This window comes from Vigna unguiculata, chromosome 4, assembly GCF_037176805.1.
Source record: "Vigna unguiculata cultivar grain cowpea cultivar isolate G323 ecotype 2 chromosome 4, ASM3717680v1, whole genome shotgun sequence".
NCBI classification, from domain to species: Eukaryota; Viridiplantae; Streptophyta; class Magnoliopsida; order Fabales; family Fabaceae; genus Vigna; species Vigna unguiculata.
Window position 1 is genome coordinate 43,951,999 of NC_140795.1, and position 24,607 is coordinate 43,976,605.

The following is a 24,607-nucleotide window of genomic DNA, read 5'->3' on the forward strand; positions in this document are numbered from 1 at the left end:
CTCCATCATTTTCAACTTCCATCTGCCCACCAACCTCACCTCCAACTTTTTATACTTCATTCTGAACACCTCCATCATGTTCAACATCCACCTGCACATGAACCTGACCTCCATGTTCATCAATTATAATTTCTGCAGGTACATGAACCTCACCTCCATGTTCCTCAATTACAACTTCTACAGGCACATCAACCTGACCTCCATCCTCTTCACTTTGAACCTGTACGCCCTCATCAACCTCTCCTCCATCATCCTCATTTTGAAACTGGACACCCTCCCTCACATCATCCTCTTCCACAACAGGATGATATTCTAACAGATTCACTACCTCAGCTTCATCTACTTTGTGAACCACATATAGATGTACTTGACCATTAAGAGTGGCAATATTCACCATATGACATACCCCTCGGTCATCAGACAACAATTCCAATCTACCCTCCAAAACAGATCCTCCACCCACTGCATACCACATCTCCTTCACATTTGCATAACCCATCTCCTTCAGAATACCCAAAATCTCGAAATAGCTCCATCTATCTGGGTCACATGCCAAAGTACTTAATTGTCCAACATATTGCAGTGACCCATTGCTCTCAAACCTCCCACCATGATGAAAAACAACTTCGAAATGGTCGTCCATACCAACAATAACATATAAATACTACCCTGCGAAATCCCATTTGACCCAAACAAAGCAACACAAATTACAATTTCATACCACTATAAGACCGACAAAACCATTAAAATAGACAAAAGCGAGTAAAAAGACAAAAGCATAATGGGGGACCACTGCTCGTGCCCACAAACACACTTCATGGACCACCACCGTCAACGGAATCATAAAGAAGGACAACCACCATCAAAGACATAATAAAAAATTGAAACATCACCGCATAAAACAATTAAATAAACCAAACCCTAAACCCCACCATTCAAAAAACAATGAAATCAATGAAACACCAAATTTACGTGATTCGCGCACCTGGAATCCAAAAAACTTGCCACTTTGATGTCAATTTCAGCTTCAATTTCCTCTGCAACGCTCGAAGGAACCAATTCGATAAAAACCTAAGTTCACCACGTCTCCTCTCACTCCAACACACTCTTCTGATTCGTTCCTCTCACGTCCCCTTTTTAATTTTCAATTTCAATTTTTCTAACCACTGTTCCACATCACACACCTGATAGTGCCACGTAACCTTTTTTTTTTCCACTTAAGTAGTCAACATGGTCAGACGTTAAGTCATTTAACGGAGTCAACTAAAAGGGACCAAATTGATGCAAATTAACTAATTTGGGTACTAAATAGATGCAAAGTTAAAAGCGGGTACCATTTAGACACATTGAAACGAAACTGGGTACGTTGCGAATAATTATACCTTGTTTATAATATAGTTGATAATTAAATTATTTTAGGACGTTACACTTATGCTATACTAAAAGCAAAGTATAAGAAAATAACCGGTTCAATACAACAAATATCGACATATTTTATTTTTAATACAATAAGGAAAAAACTTACAGTCTTAGTACAAAACAATTAATTTTATTCATTTTTATTAATATTTAAGGTAATTGAACATATATTTTGACTTTTAAGAATTGTAATTAGAAGAAAAATTAATATCAATAAGTAAATTGAGATTTTTATTCTTTACTCTTTTGCTTTGTAAATTTAAAATTCATAATGATTTCAGGAATTGTTAACATTAACCTGCATGGAAATTGCTAAAGATTAAACACATGTTCCATTAACTTAAATATTAATGGAATTAAAAAAATTAACTTAAATATTGATGGAATTCAAACAAAATTAACAGGAAAAAACTTGTTGTATTAAAGCAATACTTTTTTTATTATATTGAAAATGAAATACGTCAATATTGATTATACTAAATCAATTATTTATCAAAAATTATATAAAATAATAATAAATTAATGAGAGAAAGTCAACGTAAATCATTTTTGTACATTTTTAAAAAATATTCATTTATTTAAAATATTTTAAAATATATTTAGAGCAAATATTTATTTTGAGATACGGTTCTTTTACAAAAGTGGGTCATTTTGACTTCTTTATTATAAAAATGGGTCAGTTTACTAATTAATTACATGACATGATCAGTTTATTAATGATTTGACTTCTCTTTATTTATTTTTAATTTTTATATAATTTCTAAAGTTTTATATATTTTTAAAAAAATAAATCTTTGATAATTTGATTAAAAATATTTTAAATAAAATTTTATTAAAATTTTGATATTTTAAAACTTTATATTTTAAATTTTATTATTACATTTTATTATAAAATTTGATTAAAAATATTTAAAAAAATTATTAAAATTTTGATATTTTAAAACTTAATATTTTAGATTTTATTATTACATTTTATTATAAAAATTACAATAATAAAATTTGATTAAAAATATTTTAAATAAAATTTTATATAAATTTTGATATTTTAAAACTTATATTTTAAATTTTATTATTTCATTTTATTATAAAATTTACAATCATAAAATTTTATTTAAAATATTTTTAATCAAATTATTAAAAAATTATTTAAATATATAGTTATATATATATATATATATATATATATAACTTTAGAAATTATTATAAAAACTAAAAAAATAAAGAAAAATCAAATCGTCAAATCTGTGATATAATTATTTAGTAAACTGATCCATTTTTATAATAAATAAATTAAAATTATTTAATTTTGTAAAAAAATTAATCAAATCATTAAAAAAGGTGATTCTATTATATAATTAATTAATAAATTAACCCATTTTTATAATAAATAGGTCAAAACCATCGCTTTTTGTAAAAGAACCCACTAGATACTCTCGAACTACATTGGAGGGTGGTTTATGAACGTCTTCTGACGGTCGTTAATGTAACCTTGAATATGTATAAGTTTAAACTTTAAAATGCATCAAAATGGGGAAGTTGCAATTTTTTATTTATTTTTCTTTCTGCGAGAGCTTTTGAAAATTAAAATAAAAGTAGCTTGAAAGTCTTAATAAGATCGAGAAAGTCAAAATTGTTCTGTAATTTTTTCAACTTATTCGTTTTATAAACAGAATGGAACGTTAAAACATATTATTGGTCGAATTTAACTTTAAAGTTACTGTGAAATAACTTTATTCTGAGTGCAATGTAGTTAAAGAACCATTACACTGTTCTGTGTTAGAAATCAATTTGGACTTTTCTTTCTTACTTTAATTTACTGTTCACTGTGTCTTCAATTTTTCTGTAAATTAATTAATATTGGGTTTGACAAAAATTCTCAATAACAAAAATTAATTGGGTATATGTCATTCAATAAAATTTCTGAAGCATTCTATGGAATAATGATATACAAAACTATAAAATAAAAAGACTTTATTGATGGAACTAAGAATTTATAACTAAAATTAGTGCAAATTTAGCTCTTTTAAGGTGAGTTCACATTGGAATTGAGAAACAAAAACTATATTTACTATTATTTTAAAATAAAGTATTATATTCACTATTACTTTCTTCATATTTGTTTCTCTTTAGAAAAATAAAAAATTAAAGGCATTTAGTACTCATGGGGAGGTTGTTCTTGTTCCCTTTCACTTTTGTAATCAGAAAGAAATTTACTAAAATAGTAAGACAGGATAGGGATGACAACGGTTTTATTATCTATTTTATTTTTGAAATAAAGCCTCATTTTCTTCTTTTATATTTAGTGGTATAAATTTTGTTATTTCATCTCATTCTTCCTAAAGGATATATTTATATTCATATTTATACTTATTTACTTATTGTTAAAGTACTAATTAATTTACTTTTATAAAGAAATAAAAAATACAAAAAAGAAAATATAGAATTACCAAAATTCAATATGAAAAAATAGGTTTAATGTCAAATATTTATTAAAGAAATGATAATGGTATAATTTTAAATTGGAGTACTATGTAACAATCGAATAAAATAAAAATTATATAAAATATTATGCGATTACACATAAATAAAATATCAGATTAAATCAAAATATCTATTGACTTTGAAAATGTCAATGAAACAAAATTAATGAAACAAAGTAGATAAAGTTACAATGTTTTTTTTAAATTATAAAAAAAAAATGTTGAAGTTTAAAAATATTTCAAATATCTCATTTTTTTCTTTCTCTAAATTATAATAAAATCTTTTTTTATCTACTAATAAAGATTATAACACACTACTTAAATTAAATTACACTTAGAAAAAATATTTAATTACAAATAATTTGAATTTAGACATAAATATTTTATCATTTGAACTTCATCACAATGACATTAAATTTTGTACATTATAGTAAATTAAATGTCTTTATATAATTGTGATGGTGAAATTACATTTAAGGTTTAAGGTTTATGATAAAATGATCAAATGTATATCTCAAATACGATTTGATACAATTGAACGAAATTGCAAAAAAATGTATAATTAAGAGTTTGATAAAACGAAAATTATCTTAAGAATTTGATCAAATTTTTTAAATATTTAAAGAGTCATGTAAAATAATGAAAATTATTTGAACAAAACAATAACTTATTAAGTTATTTAAATGAAAAATAAATAAATAAGGATTAAAGAGAACAAAGAAGATAAAATTTTTATATTATAAAGTAAATGAAAGATTTACACGATTAAACGCTTTGAAAGAGTCAAACATTTTCAAGTAAAAAATATAATAAATAAAAAAACTAAAAAGAAGTTAAAATAATTGAATTTGGAATCCAAAACTTAGACTCACAAAAATTGATAATAAATAATTTAAATATTAATTACACAAAAAATGTAATTAAAATGTGATAAAAGGGAGAATACATTAAAGATATAATTATATTTAAACATACAATAAAAAAATATGCAGTGAAAAAGAAAAAAAAAAAATATATATATATATATAAATCTTTTAGTTTATTTAATAAATTATAATAAATTATAAATAATTTAATAATTTAGATGGAATAAAGATGAAAGCAGGACATTTAAATAGGTATTAAAAGACAGACAAAATATACATGTATCCGTACAACAACCTTTTATTTTCCTACAACAACCTTTTATAAATAACGGAGGAGAGTGCGTGTCTGCTATGCATTCGATGTAGGAAAATTCGTCCCCAGTCGTACATGTCATAACATGCTTGTGTGTATTCATTTATACCATGAATGAATGTTTTTTATTTTTTAATTTTAAATGAAAGTATTCGAAATAAAATTTTAAAATATAAATTCAGATAAAAAATTAATTTTAAAATGTAAATAAAATATGCTTAAAGTAAAAGTTTTTAAAATTAACATTTCAAAAATAATTTCAAATTTAAATAAAAAATATAATTATATAAAATTAAATTTTAAATAATTCTTTCTTGAATAATATTTATTTTAATAATAATTTTAATTTAATTCTTTGATTTTTTAAAAATATTTAAATAAAATGTATTAATAATGATTGATGAATAGTAAATATTCATGAATTAAATATCTTGATACTTATATCTTCTCGTCAACAAACAAACAGATATTTTAGTATTCTTTTATAGTTTGTTTGGACAAAACAAAATGAAAATAATTATTTTTATTTTAAAAATTTGAAAGTTTTTTTTTATAATAAGGTATATCCTTTGAATTCAAATTTTGAAAAGAAAAGAAAATTATAAATATAACACAGTATGAAACCAGTTAATTTAGCGGCACATTTATGTTGAAATAGTGTTCTGATAAACCTACATACACTTTCATTGTCCAATGGTTCTTTTTCCCATTGTGGAAGCAAATATAAACAATCTGAACATTCAAGTGAAAACTAAAGACGAGAAATTGAATATGTAAAATAAAAATAAAAACAAAAAAATAATTAAAAGCTTAAATACAGTTGGAAGTCCACGTCGACTATTAATAATATTAATTTACAATTTATAAATAAGAATATAATCTTTATCTTACAAATTAATTTTATTAATTTTATAGGGTTGAGTTAGATTTAAAATTTAATGTGTACTTTTATATACTTTTTCTTTTTAAATTTTAAAGACGTAATTTGTCTTTAATCTTATTCATTCATTTCTTTCATCCAATTTTAACTCTAATAATTTAATTTTATATAAAAAAGTAAAACTTATTATATCACTCTTGGTAGATTAATCTTTTTTACTATCTTTAAATTATTTTTTGCAATATTATCTTTAATTTTTAAAATGTATTTGTCTGTCATTAGTTTTTTCTACCTTTTACTTATTTTTTTTTTCTAAAGACAGAAAAAGAAGTAAGAAAATAAGTTGACTCTTTTACTTTTTTTCGTATTTATCAGTTTTGGTAGCAATACAGGTAACAACATCCTGTTCAGAATACAGGTTACATGTTCCGTGTAAGAAATGTCGGGTGTGAACATTTCATTGGACAAAACATTAAATATTTGTAGATTTTCACACGACACTATCCTCAAATAACACACATAATGTAGTTTCATAACATCTTCGTAGTTCAGTATCCAAATATGTACAAATATGCTAAAATTCCACGCTAGGTATATCTGTGTTGTTTAAATACGTAACTTTCATTTTCTTTTTTGTATGTATTTAGAAAATATTAAATAGACAAAACTCATAACTAATGTTTACGTTAAAAAGTATTAGTCTCTAACTTACAAGTTACAAGATACTTGTAATGTATGTTAAAAGTTTTATAATACATCAAAAGTTTTATATTGATTAATGATAAAGTTAATCTAAAATATTTAAGTAAATATAAACTTTAATTTACAAATTCTCCTTTTAAGATGATATAAAAATCATCTAAAATTTATCTTAATAAAGTTTATTATTTATTAAATATATTATTTTATCTGTTATCGAATCATCGTCAATTTAATTTCATGTTCAAAATATATATATATATTTTAACATGAGATCAATGTGTTAGAAAATGAGATTAATATGTTAGAAATTAAATTTAAAATTTACCTCTTAATAATATTTGTATATTATTACAAAGATATTATTGAAAACCAAGGTAAAAAAAAAATACTTAATATAAAAAAGTTTAAAAGATACTTAAGTTTATAAAATTATTTTATGCGGTTATACAGAGACAACTATGAGTGTGGTTTCCCTGTTGGAATAAACATGCCTCTGCTGTATTATTAACACGATACCTGTTTTTCAACTTAATAAAAATATTTTGTTTTTAACTATGCATTTAAACGACATAGTCTATTCCTCTTTATTATTTAGTCGATTGTTTTATTTTCGGTCTCTTTTGTCCCGTCACTATTCTTGTAATATTATATTATATAGTATTAAAACTAATTTATAGAATAAAAATAATTTTGTTTTATCATTATATAATAAAATTATAATTTCAATCGATAATACTTAAAATTAGGTTTCAATTACTAAATAAGATTTAAATTATTAATTTAAAATATATAAAAAATAATTTATAATTTATTTAATTAATAATATTAAATCTAAAAAAATATTTGTATAATTAATTGTATTTTTACTATTACATTACAAAATTAGAATGATTCAAATTTGACGTGAGTCGGTCTTTCAGCCTAACCATTTCACAAAGTAATTAATAAATTTTAAAAAATGCTACATTTATTTATTCTAAGATCATGATCACACCTTCTCTAATTTTAAAATAGATGCTTTTTATAACTTTAAGATTTTTTATTAAAACAAAAATTACATTTATTTTAATTATTACAAGACGGTTAATAAATTTTACTTTTATTTTATTTAAAAATAATATATTAAATAACAAGTACTAAAATTCAAACATCAAGTTTTAAAACATAAAAATTAAAAATATTAAAAAGAAATTATATGTTCTCTTAATTATAAATCCTCCAATAAAAGAAAGAAAAAACTATATTTAAAAAAATTAATATTTTAATAAAAATAACAAATATTTATAACATGTATGATTAAATTTATTACATTTAAACACGAATTTAACTGTAAAAATAAATAAAATAAAAATTATGTGTTTTATTTTATCAATAAGACTAAGATAACTATTTTTATCATAAAATTAAAAAGTATATATTAATGAAAGTGTGATAACCCTTTTATTTTCAGTCTCTTCCTTCCCCTCATTCCAACACTGAACTCTCCACTCTCTCTACTCAACCATCATCCCCTGCACTGCTACCTTCACACCTAATCAAATTTCTTCTGCTTCTGAATCAGATGCTAGAGAAGTGACCCCGACAAATCCTCAAGCTACCTCCATCTCTAGCCTTTCTTCCTCCAGGTAAGCTCCAATTTCGTTTTGAGGTCCAATTCCAGATTTCATCAAGAAATCTTGCTTCTATTCTGAGTCTAATTGAGTGTTCCTCCCTCATCCATGTCGGAATGATGAAATTGCTAGGATAAATTAAAGAATTCTGCTCCTCCTCTCTACGTTGCTCTCATCCAAGGCGTTCTCCATTAACTAGGTAAGGGAAGCTGACCTTTAGCTCAATTTCGTAGGAGATGTGTTCTTGAGTGGTAGAATTGTTTGTTTTGTGTTTAATTGATGCTTGGACCTATTTGGGTGTGATTTTTGAGTATGAGATGATTCTGGGCGAGGATGCATGCGTGGAACAAATGAGGAATCCTGGTATTTTCGCCTAGGCGAGCAGCTCTCGCCTGAGCGAAAATACCAGAGGATCACCTCTGCCACTGCACGAAATCTCGCATAGGCGAGCTGGAGTTGCCTGAGCGAGATAACTTCTCGTCTAGGCGAGCCAGTTTAGCCTGAGCGAGAGTTCGTCCAGGATTTCATTTTTGCCACTGTAAGGGCTCTCGCCCAGGCGAGAGTAGCCCGCCTAAGCGAGACAACCTCTCTGGCTTAGGCGAGACTCTCTAGCCTAAGCGAGATTCCCTGCAGAAGTTTGCTCCTTTCATTGTTTTTTACTAATTGATATTGTACTACTTGCATGAATCTGATAATGGCTAGTTCTGTATGTAATTCTTATGCATGATGGTCAGTGTGATGGAATTGAGTGTGAAATTGGTATGATTAAGAACATGTTGGAGATAGGGTTTCAAGGGGAATCCTAAGGAATGTGGTTTTAGGGAATGTAAGGGCATGAGGACTCAGATTGGTGGCATCCTGACGCTCCTAGTAACCATTAAGACTCAAGTAGAGTATGATGGATTACGTCGGGGGGAGTAGCAGGAGGTCCTGGTCTATGATTCCGATCCATCATAGAGGTGATGGGATTTACCTTGAGAGTGGTTGGATGAATACCCCTTGTGCCTAAAACTCTGCAGAGTTTAGGAACCATCTCAAGTGCAAGTCACCAAGAGCTCCAATGCCGCTTACATAATCCGGATATCTAGTCTAGAATGATGTGTGGTGTTGTGATTAGGATTAATTTGATGATTTAATCGATTGTGTAATAAAAGTCTATTTTCTGTTTTAGTATAAAAATTTGCATGATTTGCTCTTTGTTCAAGTTAGCTTACCCTTCTAGTTTTTATGGTGTTCTGTGTGTCTTCTACTTTTGCTATGATCGTCCTTATTGAATGGTGTGAGCAGATAAAAATACAGGCGAAGATACACCCTTCTTAGACAGGCGTTGAATGGGTTTACAGGACGTTTTCCAGCAGTAGTAGTTACATGTTCCTATAGTAGATACTTAGGGTGTTTTGTAACCCTTGGTTTAGCGTAGGCGGTATGTATGGTTATTTTGAGGATGACTGTATTACATTATACTGGCCTATGTCATCATTTGCTTCTGAATTATTAAAAATTTAAATGTTTTGTTTAATAGTTTAAAAACTATGAAAACGGGATGTTACAATTTTGGTATCAGAGCAGTGATTCCTTTAGGATCTGTAGGTGTGAGCTTGCTTAGCTTCTGTTGTGTGTTTCTCGTAGCGTGTTTGGTATAAGTTGTTGTACCTGTCGACTAATTTTATGGTTCCTTCTTGTGTGATCAGAGCTATGGCACCTAGACCTCCCCCACCTCCTGTTCCAAACCCAGATAATCCTCATTTGGTGGGAGCAATTGAGGCGATGATTGCAGCCATGCAGCAACAGAATGCTAACATGGTGAATCAGCAGAATCTAGCCTTGCAACAGATGGAGTCTGCAAGACTAGCAGCAGAAGCGACTCAGCAGAGGCACTTGGAAGCCCTGCATCAGATAGGGGAAAACCGTTCAGCCGCTGGCTCTTCCCAAGCTTCACTGCCACGAGTGCAAGAGTGGAATTTGGAGGATTTCCTACAACACCATCCATCCCGATTTGATGGCGAGGTTAGCCCGGATGGAGCTGATCAGTGGATGCGGGACATGGAACGAATCTTTGATGCTAAGAGATGTCCTGCAGAGAACAGGCTTGCATACACTGAGTATCTTCTTGCTGGAGAGGCCGTGCATTGGTGGTCCAGCATGAAGATAATGTTGGAGGATAACCACGAGACCATCACCTGGGAACTGTTTAAGAAGAAGTTCTATGCTGAGTTCTTCCCAGATAGTGTGAGGTATGCGAAGGAGGTTGAGTTCTTGCAGCTGATGCAAAAAGATATGTCAGTGTCGGAGTACGCTGAAAAGTTCAAACACTTGGGTATATTTCACACCCTGAAGATGGCAGAGGACTGGCAGTGTAGAAAGCTTGAGAATGGGCTGAGAGGTGACCTCAAGCTCATGGTGGCTCCGCTCTCTATCAAGGAATTCCCTGCCTTGGTAGAGAAGGTAAGAGTGATGGAGAAGCTTAAGGCTGAAGTTGAAGCTCAGCAAGGGTCTCAGCTGAAGGTGGGAGGACCATCTAGGTCCACAAGCATACACGATGACAGGAGGAAATCATATTCTAGGCCTCAGCCCCAGGGGCCCAGGAGGTTCTCACATCAGTCCTAGCAGCCCCAGCCTTTTAGGCCACAGTGCTTCCACTGTAGGGGGCCCCATCTGAGGAGCCCAGCTTTCTGACAGGAGGACATGCCATAGGTGCGACCGGGTGGGCCACTTCATCAAGGATTGCCCAGTTGAGAGGAGCACAGTACCGAGGCCTTCGCCACAGCCTCAATCACAGCCTCAATCACAGCCGTCGAGGGGAGGTGCGAGACCACAGGCGGCGGGTCGGGTGTACGCTGTCACTGGTACTGAGGCAGCTGGATCAGGTAACCTCATCATCGGGTCTTGTGCAATAGCTGGTAGGAGCTTACATGTTCTGTTTGATTCGGGGGCGACACATTCTTTTGTGTCGAAATCTAGAGTGGTGGAGTTGGGTCTTCCAGTGAAGGAGCTCCAGTATGACCTGGTGGTGTCCACACCTGCTTCTGGGTTAGTCAGAACCTCGACCGTGTGTGCTAGGTGTAAGATCGAGGTCGAGGGGCGCAAGAACAGGGTAAATCTCATCTGTTTACCCTTGGTGGGACTAGATGTCATCTTGGGGATGGATTGGCTATCTGCCAATCACATTCTCATTGACTGCAACGAAAGGAAAATGTTGTTTCCTAGCCTAGAAGACGAAGAACTATTGGTGTCCTCACAGCAGGTGGACCAGGCAATGAAGGAAGGGTCTCAATGCTTCTTGATTGTGACTCAGTTGTCTGTTGAGACTAAGACTGGACCCTTGGAGGCGCCAGTAGTGGGGGATTTCTCATATGTGTTTCCTGAGGATGTGCCTGGTCTACCCCCTACTAGGGAGATAGAGTTCTCCATTGACCTGGTGCCAGGAGCAGGGCCAGTGTCCATAGCACCCTACAGAATGGCTCCTGCTGAACTAGTGGAGTTGAAGAAAAAAATTGAAGAGCTGCTAGAGAAACAGTTCATCAGGCCGAGTGTGTCGCCTTGGGGAGCGCCGGTGTTGCTGGTTAAAAAGAAGGACGGTAGTTCCAGACTCTGTGTAGATTACAGGCAGCTGAATAAGCTAACCATCAAGAATAAGTACCCTCTGCCAATAATTGACGACTTGATGGATCAGTTGCACGGTGCGGCAGTGTTCTCCAAGATTGATCTTAGATCAGGATACCATCAGATTTGAGTCAAGTCTGATGATGTACAGAAGACCGCTTTCAGATCTAGGTACATACACTACGAGTATGTGGTGATGCCGTTTGGTGTGACTAACGCCCTCGCTTTGTTCATGGACTACATGAACCGAATCTTCAGGCAATTCCTGGACAAGTTCGTGGTGGTTTTCATAGATGATATCTTGATTTACTCACGGACTCCGGAGGAGCATGCGGAGCATCTGAAGATAGTTCTGAGCATACTGAGGGAGAAGCAATTGTATGCAAAGCGGTCAAAATGCGAGTTCTGGATGACTTCAGTTCAGTTCTTGGGGCACATGATATCGGCTCAGGGCATAGCAGTAGATCCGTCCAAAGTAGAAGCTGTGCTAAGTTGGGAGCGCCCTAAGTCAGTGACTAAAATAAGGAGCTTTTTGGGGTTGGCAGGTTACTATAGGAGATTCATTGAAGGATTCTCCAAGATAGCAGCACCCTTGACCCAGTTAACCCGCAAGGATCAACCTTTTGCTTGGACCGACAGGTATGAAGAGAGCTTTCTAAGGCTAAAGCAAAAGTTGACTAGCGCTCCAATGTTAGTGATTCCTGATACCGGTAAATCCTTTGAAGTTTACTGTGATGCTTCTCATCAGGGATTGGGATGTGTTCTGATGCAAGAACGGAGAGTGGTGGCCTACGCCTCACGACAGTTGAAGAATCATGAGAAGAACTACCCCACGCACGACTTGGAGTTAGCAGCAATGGTGTTCGCACTAAAGATCTGGAGACACTATCTGTATGGTGCACAATTTCAGGTTTTCAGTGACCATAAGATTTTGAAGTATCTGTTTGACCAGAAGGAGTTAAACATGAGGCAGAGGCGGTGAATGGAGTTTCTAAAAGACTTTGACTTTGAGTTGTTGTATCACCCGGGGAAGGCGAACGTGGTGGTTGACGCCTTAAGCAGAAAGGCAGTTCACGCATCTCTCATGATGGTCAGGGAGTTGGATTTGGTGGAGCAGTTTAGAGATATGCAGTTGCAGGTGGTTTTGGATGAAAGAGTCATTAGGTGTAACCATCTCACTGTGTCTAATGATTTCCTTAATTTGATAAAGGAGAAACAACCATCGGACCCCAAGCTACAGAGGACAGTAGAGTTACTTGGCAATGAGAAGGCCAAAGATTTCTTGATGGGAGATGATGGGGTACTGAGATTCAGAGGCAGGGTTTGCATACCTGAAGATTTAGAGCTGAAAGGTATGATATTTGAGGAAGGGCACAAGAGCTGTTTTAGCATGCACCCAGGCATGACTAAAATGTATCATGATCTGAAAGAATCGTTCTGGTGGTCGGGCATGAAGCAAGATGTCGCTCGATATATATCGTCATGTTTAACCTGTCAGAAGGCTAAGATAGAACACCAGAGACCGGGGGGAATGCTTCAGCAACTTGAGATACCCGAGTGGAAATGAGATAGCATTGCTATGGATTTTGTCACCCATTTGCCTCGGACCGTGAAGAACCACGATGCTATATGGGTGATAGTAGACCGTCTCACCAAGAGTGCCCACTTCGTAGCAGTAAACTTGAGGATGTCTATGGCGAAACTAGCACAGTTGTATATCAGTGAGATCGTGAGGTTACATGGTGTGCCATCGAGTATAGTCTCTGATAGAGACCCACGATTCACCTCCTGCTTCTGGAAGACGCTGCAGGATGCTATGAGTAGTAGGTTGGCTATGAGCTCCGCGTATCACCCTCAGACCGATGGGCAGTCCGAGAGAACCATCCAGTCTCTTGAGGACCTCTTACGGACGTGTGTACTAGACCATCTGGTGCGTGGGATGAGGTCCTACCTTTGGTAGAGTTTACATATAATAACAACTTTCACACCAGTATTGGCATGGCACCTTATGAGGCCCTCTATGGCAGGAGATGTAGGATGCCTTTATGCTGGTATCAGGATGGGGAATCAGTGGTAGTGGGACCAGAGCTTCTGAAACAGACTACTGAAAAGGTCAAACTCATACAAGAAAGGATGAAAGCATCTCAAAGCAAACATAAATCATATGCTGATCAGAGGAGACGACCTTTAGAGTTCGAACCAGGGGACCATGTTTTCTTGAGAATTACCCCGACTACTGGTGTGGGAAGAGCCATCCGCCAGAAGAAGTTGTCCCCTAGGTTCGTCGGTCCATATCAGATTCTGAGAAGAGTTGGACCAGTGGCATATGAGATTGCCCTACCTCCTCCTCCTCTGGCCAACCTCCACTCAGTGTTCCATGTTTCTCAGCTCAGGAAATATGTTCCCGACCCTTCCCATGTACTTGAGATGGAAGATCTACAGATCATGGGAGATCTTACAGTAGAGGTTCAGCCCGTTGGTTTAGGAGATGTTCAGATGAGACAGCTCAGAGGAAAATCCATCAGACTAGTCCAGGTCATCTGGGACAAGAGGACAGGTGATTCCACTTGGAAATTGGAAGGAGAGGTCAGGAAGTCATATCCACACTTGTTCTCTGGTAAGTCCCAATTTTCGGGTCGAAAATTTTTGAAGTTGGGGAGATTGTGATAACCCTTTTATTTTCAGTTTCTTCCTTCCCCTCATTCCAACACTGAACTCTCCACTCTCTCTACTCCACCATCATCCCCTGCACTGCTACCTTCACACCTAACCAAATTTCTTCTGCTTCTGAATCAGATGCTAGAGAAGTGACCCCGACAAATCCTCAAGCTACCTCCATCTCTAGCCTTTCTTCCTCCAGGTAAGCTCCAATTTCGTTTTGAGGTCCAATTCCAGATTTCATAAAGAAATCTTGCTTCTATTCTGAGTCTAATTGAGTGTTCCTCCCTCATCCATGTCGGAATGATGAAATTGCTAGGTTAAATTAAAGAATTCTGCTCCTCCTCTCTACGTTGCTCTCATCCAAGGCGTTCTCCATTAACTAGGTAAGGGAAGATGACATTTAGCTCAATTTCGTAGGAGATGTGTTCTTGAGTGGTAGAATTGTTTGTTCTGTGTTTAATTGATGCTTGGACCTGTTTGGGTGTGATTTTTGAGTATGAGATGATTCTGGGCGAGGATGCATGCGTGGAACAGATGAGGAATCCTGGTATTTTTGCCTAGGCGAGCAGCTCTAGCCTGAGCGAAAATACCAGAGGATCACCTCTGCCACTGCACGAAATCTCGCCTAGGCGAGCTGGAGTCGCCTGAGCGAGATAACTTCTCGTCTAGGCGAGCCAGTTTAGCCTGAGCGAGAGTTCGTCCAGGATTTCATTTTTGCCACTGTAAGGGCTCTCGCCCAGGCGAGAGTAGCCTGCCTAAGCGAGACAACCTCTCTGGCTTAGGCGAGACTCTCTAGCCTAAGCGAGATTCCCTGCAGAAGTTTGCTCCTTTCATTGTTTTTTACTAATTGATACTGTACTACTTGCATGAATCTGATAATGGCTAGTTCTGTATGTAATTCTTATGCATGATGGTCAGTGTGATGGAATTGAGTGTGAAATTGGTATGATTAAGAACATGTTGGAGATAGGGTTTCAAGGGGAATCCTAAGGAATGTGGTTTTAGGGAATGTAAGGGCTTAGGGTTTAGGGTTTAGGGTTTAGGGTTTAGGGTTTAGATTGGTGGCATCCTGACACTCCTAGTAACCATTAAGACTCAAGTAGAGTATGATGGATTACGTCGGGGGGAGTAGCAGGAGGTCCTGGTCTATGATTCCGATCCATCATAGAGGTGATGGGATTTACCTTGAGAGTGGTTGGGTGAATACCCCTTGTGCCTAAAACTCTGCAGAGTTTAGGAACCATCTCAAGTGCAAGTCACCAAGAGCTCCAATGCCGCTTACATAATCCGGATATCGAGTCTGGAATGATGTGTGGTGTTGTGATCAGGATTAATTTGATGATTTAATCGATTTTGTAATAAAAGTCTGTTTTCTGTTTTAGAATAAAAATTTGCATGATTTGCTCTTTGTTCAAGTTAGCTTACCCTTCTAGTTTTTATGGTGTTCTGTGTGTCTTCTACTTTTGCTATGATCGTCCTTATTGAATGGCGTGAGCAGATAAAAATGCAGGCCAAGATACACCCTTCTTAGACAGGCGTTGAATGGGTTTACAGGACGTTTTCCAGCAGTAGTAGTTACATGTTCCTATAGTAGATACTTAGGGTGTTTTGTAACCCTTGGTTTAGCGTAGGCGGTATGTATGGTTATTTTGAGGATGACTGTATTACATTATATTGGCCTCTATCATCATTTGCTTCTGAATTATTAAAAATTTAAATGTTTTGTTTAATAGTTTAAAAACTATGAAAACGGGATGTTACAGAAAGGATATGTAAAAGTATAGATAAAAATATTATTAATCAATTAAAGTTTACATAATTAAAATATATATTAACATAAAAAATATATAATAAAAAATAAAACTTCAAATATAAATAAGTAAAAACTAGCTGCTAATAATAGATTTGAGATTTTGAATCCATCTAATTATAAAAGAAGTAAAACTATACGGTTTAAATGGATAGTTAAAAACAAAAGATTTTATTAAATTGCAAAAACAGTAAAACGGACCGTTTTAATAACTCAGCATAGGCTCAATACATTACAGTTTAGTTTCTCTTTCACTTAGTTTTGTCATGTAATGTAATCAAATGATAACCATTGTCATTATTTGTACACTTTCTCGGCTCCTCCAAAAGCATTGATGCTTCAAAAATGTCTTAATAACTTTTTTTTAGTCTTATTATGTACCTTCTCATATTCACTTTATTATTATTTTCTTTTGGTGCCATTCAAACCATACTCCATTTCTTCACTCTTTGTCAACTGATGAATGCTATAACATTGTCATTAATGTATATTTTTTTCAATGATAAATGGGAAAGCAAGTTGTAATGACTTCATATTCCAATAGAAACATGGTAAATATAAGTATATGTTGTTGAGAATAAAATGTGAGTTTAAATCTCGAGTAAAAATGTAAAAGTTGAGTGTTATATAAAAATAAATATCCATAAACCTATTGTCCTAAGATTTTATGTTATAGGTGGTGTCAATCCCTTATGTGTGGTTTGGGCTCATGTCTGATTGGTGATGAATCTCTCTAGTGATTCTTCCTCGAAAGAACCAACCCTCTTGATATACCCAACATTATGCAACTCATTGGATTGGACCCCTTTGGCTTAGTCTTCCTAAAACGAGTGAAACGCCTTAAAGTTTTGGTTAGATGTGATATCAATCTTTTATGGTTTGGACTCATATGTCTCATTGATGATGTATTTCCCTAGTAATCCTCTTTCAAAAGACCCAACCCAACATATAAGAAACATGTAATGAATAAGGTATAGACAAAAGAAAGTCTTCATTTCGAATTTATAGACTATTGGAGGATGAGTTCAAGAACTTGCGAACACGGATGCAAGGAAATAAAAAAAAATACAAAAATCAATGAATAAAAATAATTAAAAAGAAAATTAGTGAAGTTCCAAATTAATGGAAGTTTTATTAATAAATTATAAACCTTGTCTAAAAAAAGCATAAGAAGAATACAACCCACAAATATCCATGCAACACCACCCCACCCTCCACACACGGTATTAGGGTTGACAACTAAGCGGGGCAGGGACGAGTTTCACTATCCCATACCCATATCCGTAAAAAAATTCATCTCCATCCCTATACCCAAATCTAACGGATATCAAACTTTTGTCTCATCCTCATCCCTACTGAGTAACGGGTATAATATCGTACTCATACCCGAACCCGTTTTCTTACTACTTCAATATTAATTTTAATTCATTTTTATAAAATACTAAAAAATTACGGTAAAAGAAACATAATATTATCAAATATTCAATATTAGAAGGATAGTTGTTTCTTCGATGTCAAATACTTTGAACTAAACTATAATTGTTTACATTTTAGATTAGAATACCAAATAAAATTTCATAAGAACCAAAACATTTATTAAATTTGCAAACATTAATGTTACCTAATTGATAAAATTTAAAAATATTTTTTAAACAATATAAAAGGAAAACAAATGTTCAAATTAAAATATATTTTAAATGTTTGTTTATTTCAAGTTTTTAAATTCTAATCAATCTCTTTTTTATACACTAATAAAAGTTATAATACATTACTTGATCAAAATGACGCAAAGAACAAATAATAAACATAATAATAAAATTTTAATATAAATCTTGTATCTTTTGAATTTCGTTGGATGGTGATAAAAAATATTCATGACAATTACATTAAAAATTTTTATATTATAGTAAATAAAATTTATTTATACAATTATAATGAAAATATTATAGTATGATTGATAATGAGTTAGAAAATAAAATATAAAATAGATAAAATATATCGAAATAGTATTTTACATGATGAAAATAAACAACAAATAAAAAAATATTAAAAAACTAAAAACTGTGAGTCTTATGAACAATTTGAGAGACTATTGAAAGAAATCACACAAAAGAAAATAAATGTATAATTAAGGGTATGATAAGATGAAAAATACCTTAGAAATCTAAGAAAATTTTTAAAATACCAACATATATACTCAATGGTTGAGAAATAACAAAAATTGTTTTAGCGAAACAAAAGAATTATTCAAATAAAACAAAAATTAATAATAATAAGTAAATATTATTTTTATATTACCTAGTAAATGAAAGATTTATGCTATTAAATACTTAAATTTAGAGTATTAAACATTTTCTTGTGAAAGGAAAGTATACAATAAATAAAAATATTAAAAAATAATAGAAATATTCAAATGTGAGACATAATTTTTTTTAATTAACATACACCATTTTAACATAATTACATAATTGAAAAATATATTACAAATGCAAATGAGTTTCATGACAAACCAAATAATTATAAAAAATAAAAAGTAGAATATATATATATATATATATATATATATATATATATATATATATATATATATATATGTGTGTCCTATATGAGCCAGTAAGGTATCGTTAGGTCTCTGCCCAGAAGGTACCCTACAAAACATGCAATAGACATGAAACATATGCACCCCTCCCTATGAGAGAGAGAGGATCTTAATTAAGAACAGTGAAATCCTATTGTGGGGTTGGCCGAAACCAAGACTTCCACAAAAGTTAGTTTTTCATTAATATTATGATATTATGATTATAAAGTTTTTTGTGCTGCCTATGTTTTAATTTTCCTTACGTGCCGCAATTTTCCGCCTTCTCTTGCACGTCCAAACCCAAAGTCTAATAATGATGATCCCTAAACGTGATTCATCGTGTTGCACAAAATGCAAATGCATGCTTCTAAATCCTTTCAGCTCCACTAAACTTGCCCATGTTCTTGGAACAGATACATTATAATCATTGTAATTTTAAAATATGGAAACCGTGCTTCATTAAATTTATCTACTCCTGCCATAATATCAACTATATATATTAATTATCATCACATCATTAAATAGAAAACATACCATTCATAGTTTTTTCAGAATAATCATTTTATTTAATAAAGCTTCTTGAATAAAGTTGCATGATTTAAAACTCTGGATTCTGCCTTCAAATGTTTACTAAAAACCAAGTTTTATTTACTGAGTAAAAGACGTAACATGTGATTCTTTTACCACTATATAAATCTTAACCCAATAATATATATGTGATATGAATGATAAACATGAAAACTTTTGAAGACCGATAAGTTTGACTGCTGAAGGAGGAACTAGTCAGGTAGTGCTTTCAAAAATCAACGAAACTGAATACGACCAATCCAGAACTGACTATGTTAGAAATCAGTTTGACATTTATGTTTTTTTTTTTTCATTATAGTTCGATCACCCTAGGTTAACGCAAAAATTACTTGCCCAAAGGATGCTTTAATTACAAGAGAAATTTTTAAGAGCTGTTCAAATTTTATTTCATTATTCACCTATGTTTCTATGTTCATTTCATTTCATGAGTTTCAGACCTTTTATTTCATGAGTTTTCTCTGTCCATTCTATGTTTCATTTCATGAGTTTCAGACGTTTTAGTTTTATCCAAACTATCGAACATCTTGTTATAAAAATACTCTTTTGTCATGATTAGTGCTAAATTTTGGTTTGCAACTTAAGACTTTTAATCGAGACGGGTGGGAATTCTATATTAATTAGAGATATCAATTACAATATCAAAATTCATTTTAACAAGGTTTGTTAGATTTAATATTGTATCATGTGTTATTAGTCTACATAAAAAAAATTTAATCTCATACTTTAAATATCAATGTCTCGACATGATATGATATGTTAAAGATCTTACATCAGTTAGAAATAAAATTAAATTAAAGTATATAGGTGTAGAGAATCTTTATTTTACAAATATACTATTACTATAAGAAAAATCAATATTACCAAAGATCAAAATTCATAAGTATTACTTAAAATATGTTAGTAAATTTAAATTATTGACTAATAACGATAAAAAATTTGTTGATAAAATTCTCATCAGTATTTTTTACAGACGAAATAGAAATTATGTCAGTAATTATCAAAAAAATAAATCATCAATAAAATTTATTGATAAAATTCGTCAGTAAATATTATGATCTAGTTCATCTTCTTTCTCCTCCATCCTTCTTCTTCTTCATTTTATCTTCTTGTTCCCCCTCACAAGCCATAACCTTCTCCCACCATAGACAATTACCATGCACAACCACCTACATCACGTGACACCACTGCAAACACTCAAGTTCGTTCTCTACCTCCACCTTCTTCTTCTTCTATTCTTCATATCACCCACCCACTTAATATATAATATATTTATCGTTAGATCTGGTTGAGAAATTTGATACTTTTGTTACTGATGGATTTACCGATATACGAATAGTTGGTAATAGAAATTTTCAATTATTAATGGAATGAATTTTAAGATATGTAATTATTGATGAATTTCTCCAAATAAAAAATTTATCAATAATTAAAATTTTAAAATTCGCTGATAAAATAATTAAATTTTAAAATTTGTAGTAAAATCTGTCTGGTAATTAAATTTTATTGACAAATTTTGTTTCTGTTAATTCAAAGAACTTTTGTGGTGTATATTCAATTATATGTTGTTAAAAGACATTCAACTTGATGCATTCCGTATTACCATTTTCAATAGAATTTGAATTAATTTTTTATTGTTATTATTATTTATTTTTTTTGACAAGCCATTTTCAATGGAGGATGATATTGATATTTGAGAAAGACATGACATTTGTTTTGCTACCTTTTATAGATGCAAAAGTAGACTTGTTGGAGTAGCTAGTTCAACAAAAATATAAATGAGTAATTAGGTCAAACAACCTAAAAATATTAAAAAAAGGAAATTGACAAAAAATAGTTCATTTAATTGATTCAAAATTGGTAAAAGTGATAGCGAAAATTAATTTACCTAACTTCTTTTATATTTATTTTATTATTTAATTTAATTAGTGGAACCACATGTCCATTTATCTAATGATAATAGATAAAAATTAATTTATGAAGGATAGAATGATTTATAAGATTGTTACAAAAATTATAAAAAAAATTGTTACAAAATATAAAAAGGATAGAATGATTTATAAGATAATTTATGCTGAAATAAATGGATACCGAAATGTACAATAAAAAACGATTACGTAAAAGCAATTTCCTTTATTAATAATTATAGATGTAAGTTTAAAAATATACATTTAATTATCATAAATTCAACTATATTTCAATTAGAGTTAAATCAATAAAGCATAAACTAATTTATTCATCCATCTATTTTTAAAGTATTGCTATTTTATAAATCTGTAATCAGTACAATTATGATACATTTCCAATTTTACGATTAGAATTTTGCACTCGTACATTTTCTTTCAATAATGGTTTCTCATTATAATTTATAAATTAAGCTTGAGGACTCCAAAGTGACATTTTGCATCCTAAATAATGATGATGATGTCTGAAAAATAAATTGTTTTAAATATTGGAAGATTAAGGAAAGTATATCATTTTTCTTTTATGATCTTAATCTTTCTATACCTAAAACTCTTAATGTTAAACGTAGATGAATATTTCGTTATATATATATATATATATATATATATATATATATATATATATATATATATATATATATATATATATATATATATATATATATATATATATATATATCTTTTATTTCAGAAATTGAGTTTAACGTGTTTTAGAACATCCAAATATATTGTTAGGAGTGGATTTTAAGTCTAATTCAACCTTACAAAATCAATTTATAAAAAAATATTTATACCTCACTAACATACTATAAAATTGTCTTATCTCTGATCACCGTGAGACTTCAATATATAAATTGTTTTAGTCCTTTCAGGATCGGGCGATGACCTGTTTACCGTTATCAAATTCTTTTCACCCACTTCACAACTATTTTTTAATATCTTTTTATTAAAATAATATAATTTATGTTTTAACAAAATATTTTATTGAAAGTAATTGTAATGTTGTTGTTTTTGTCAAAAGAGGATGCTAAAATACTGTTTTTCTCTTTTGCTTAATAAATACCTTGTACCTGGTAGATGGGTATTCATATCCTGACTAGCCATTTAGATAATTGAATTTTTTTCTCTTCAATTTAATTTGATTGAAATAAAAATTAATTAATTAATTAATTAATTACATTTGTTCATTAACACCCAATCTAATTCAATATTCGCTATTAGAAAATATACTTTCAGTGGGTCTGAGACAAGTGTTCTGATAACCTTATAGTGAAACCCTAGTAAAATTTCTTTGTATTGTTTGAGTGTGATTTGTTCTCTCTTAACATTACTTTCATTTATAAGAAAATGAAAATTATATTTATCATATTATACAAAGAAAGTGTATATAGCATACACGTAATAAAGATATAAAAGTTCTCGTGATGAACTAATATTTATACCGATTGCAATTTATATTAATTAATTAGCAATTAATCACACATATAATAAATCGAAGGTACGATAAATTCCCAGAAAAAAATGTAAAAGTAATAGTAGCAACAGTACTTATAGCATAGATTTTCTTCTTACAATTATCTAAAATAATATAAATATAAATTAGTAAGATATTTTTATAATTAAATTTATAAGTTTAATTAAGTTATAAAATTTTCATAAATTTTTATTTTAACTCGAAATTGTTTCATATTAACTGCAATATATTTTTATATTAATTATAAAATTTCGTATTTCTAAATATATGAAGACAAGCAATAATTGAACACAAAATAGTTAATGAAGAAGTAAAAGACAAAAATTCAATTAAAAATAAAAAAAATTAAATACTCTATAGATCAAAATTTAATAAGAACTAAATTAGAAATATTTAAATTAAACAAATTTAAATTTTAATTAAGCCAAAACTATAAATAATAACTACATGTTCAGCGTATGTGAACCATTTTAGCATTATATTACCACTAATCACAACATAACATAACTAACATTCATTTTATGCCACTTAAATTTGGAGAGAAAAAGTACCTATATTAACTCGATTGTCTTGAAACAATCCTTAGCGAAAATAAAATTTGTTCATATGTATTAAATTTTGATTTATTTTTATTTCTAAACTTTAAATATATAAGATATAGTCTTTTTAACTCAAATTTATTAAAGTTCGTTGACGTATTTGACACATTTTATGATAGTGTTTCAACTATTTATACTATTTTGACACGTTCCAATTCAATGTTAGTCTGTAATACGATTTAAAAAGTTCTAAAGACGTCATTAGATTAAAAGAACTATGTTCAATCATTTTTAAAATTTAAAAACTAAAATATTTTAAAAAAATAAATTTGAATTTCACACATAAAATTAAATACTAGAAACATAATTAAATCTAAAAACAATAACAAATCTCAATCCACATTGACACTAATAGGGCATTGTCATCACAAAAAATTATAGAAAAGAAAACCTGAACATGAGAGAACTAAAATTAACTTAATATAACAATATTAAAATAAATTAAATATAAAAAATCACCTTCAAAGTTTATTTTTTTTAAATAAAAGCTACATAACTCAAAATCACATCATGTATGGTAATCTAAAACATATAGAAAAAAAATTGCATTTAATTAAATTTCATATATATATATATATATATATATATATATATATATATAATATCTTTTGGAAATTCAATGTATTTAATTTCTTTATTTGGCATAAGTATATCGTGTTTTCTTATCTATATATGGTAAATGATATACACGTTGACCAACCGGCCATATAATAAGGTCAGACTTCATATTCATGTTGTATATATACACTTAACCAACGTGTCAACTCACAAAACTGCCTTCAATATATCATCAATGTATCACAAAATACACAAAATTCACACAATGTATAAATTTTATTATTATGTTTTTATTATCATGACTTTAATTATTAATTATTATAATAATAAAAATGAAAAATACTCATAACCAATTATGAAAAGTCATATAGAATAGATTCGAAAGAGCTAAAACAACTATTAACATGTTTTGCAACATGAAATAATTGATTATATTGTGTCGAAAAAACACATTTCATAAATTTTTGTGCATATTTGTTTGAAGAAAATGGTAAGTTACTCATCT

General features: G+C 30.8%; 1 protein-coding gene across 1 annotated transcript; it reads left to right on the forward strand.

Annotated features, from left to right (window-relative positions):
• Positions 1-9,965: 9,965 nt before the first annotated feature.
• Positions 9,966-12,003, forward strand: LOC146887267 (uncharacterized). Its single transcript, XM_085672078.1, has 2 exons — positions 9,966-10,858; positions 10,965-12,003. The coding sequence occupies exons 1-2, from the start codon at positions 9,966-9,968 to the stop codon at positions 12,001-12,003; spliced, it is 1,932 nt and encodes a 643-aa protein (XP_085528204.1).
• Positions 12,004-24,607: the final 12,604 nt, after the last annotated feature.

What these genes read in the sequence shown, in the direction of transcription:
- LOC146887267 (XM_085672078.1), top strand. Translation starts at nt 9,966, where the DNA reads ATGGCACCTAGACCTCCCCCACCTCCTGTTCCAAACCCAGATAATCCT. An exon ending in CAGCCCCAGGGGCCCAGGAG is followed by an intron (nt 10,859 to 10,964) that starts GTTCTCACATCA and finishes GACATGCCATAG; the next exon opens with GTGCGACCGGGTGGGCCACT.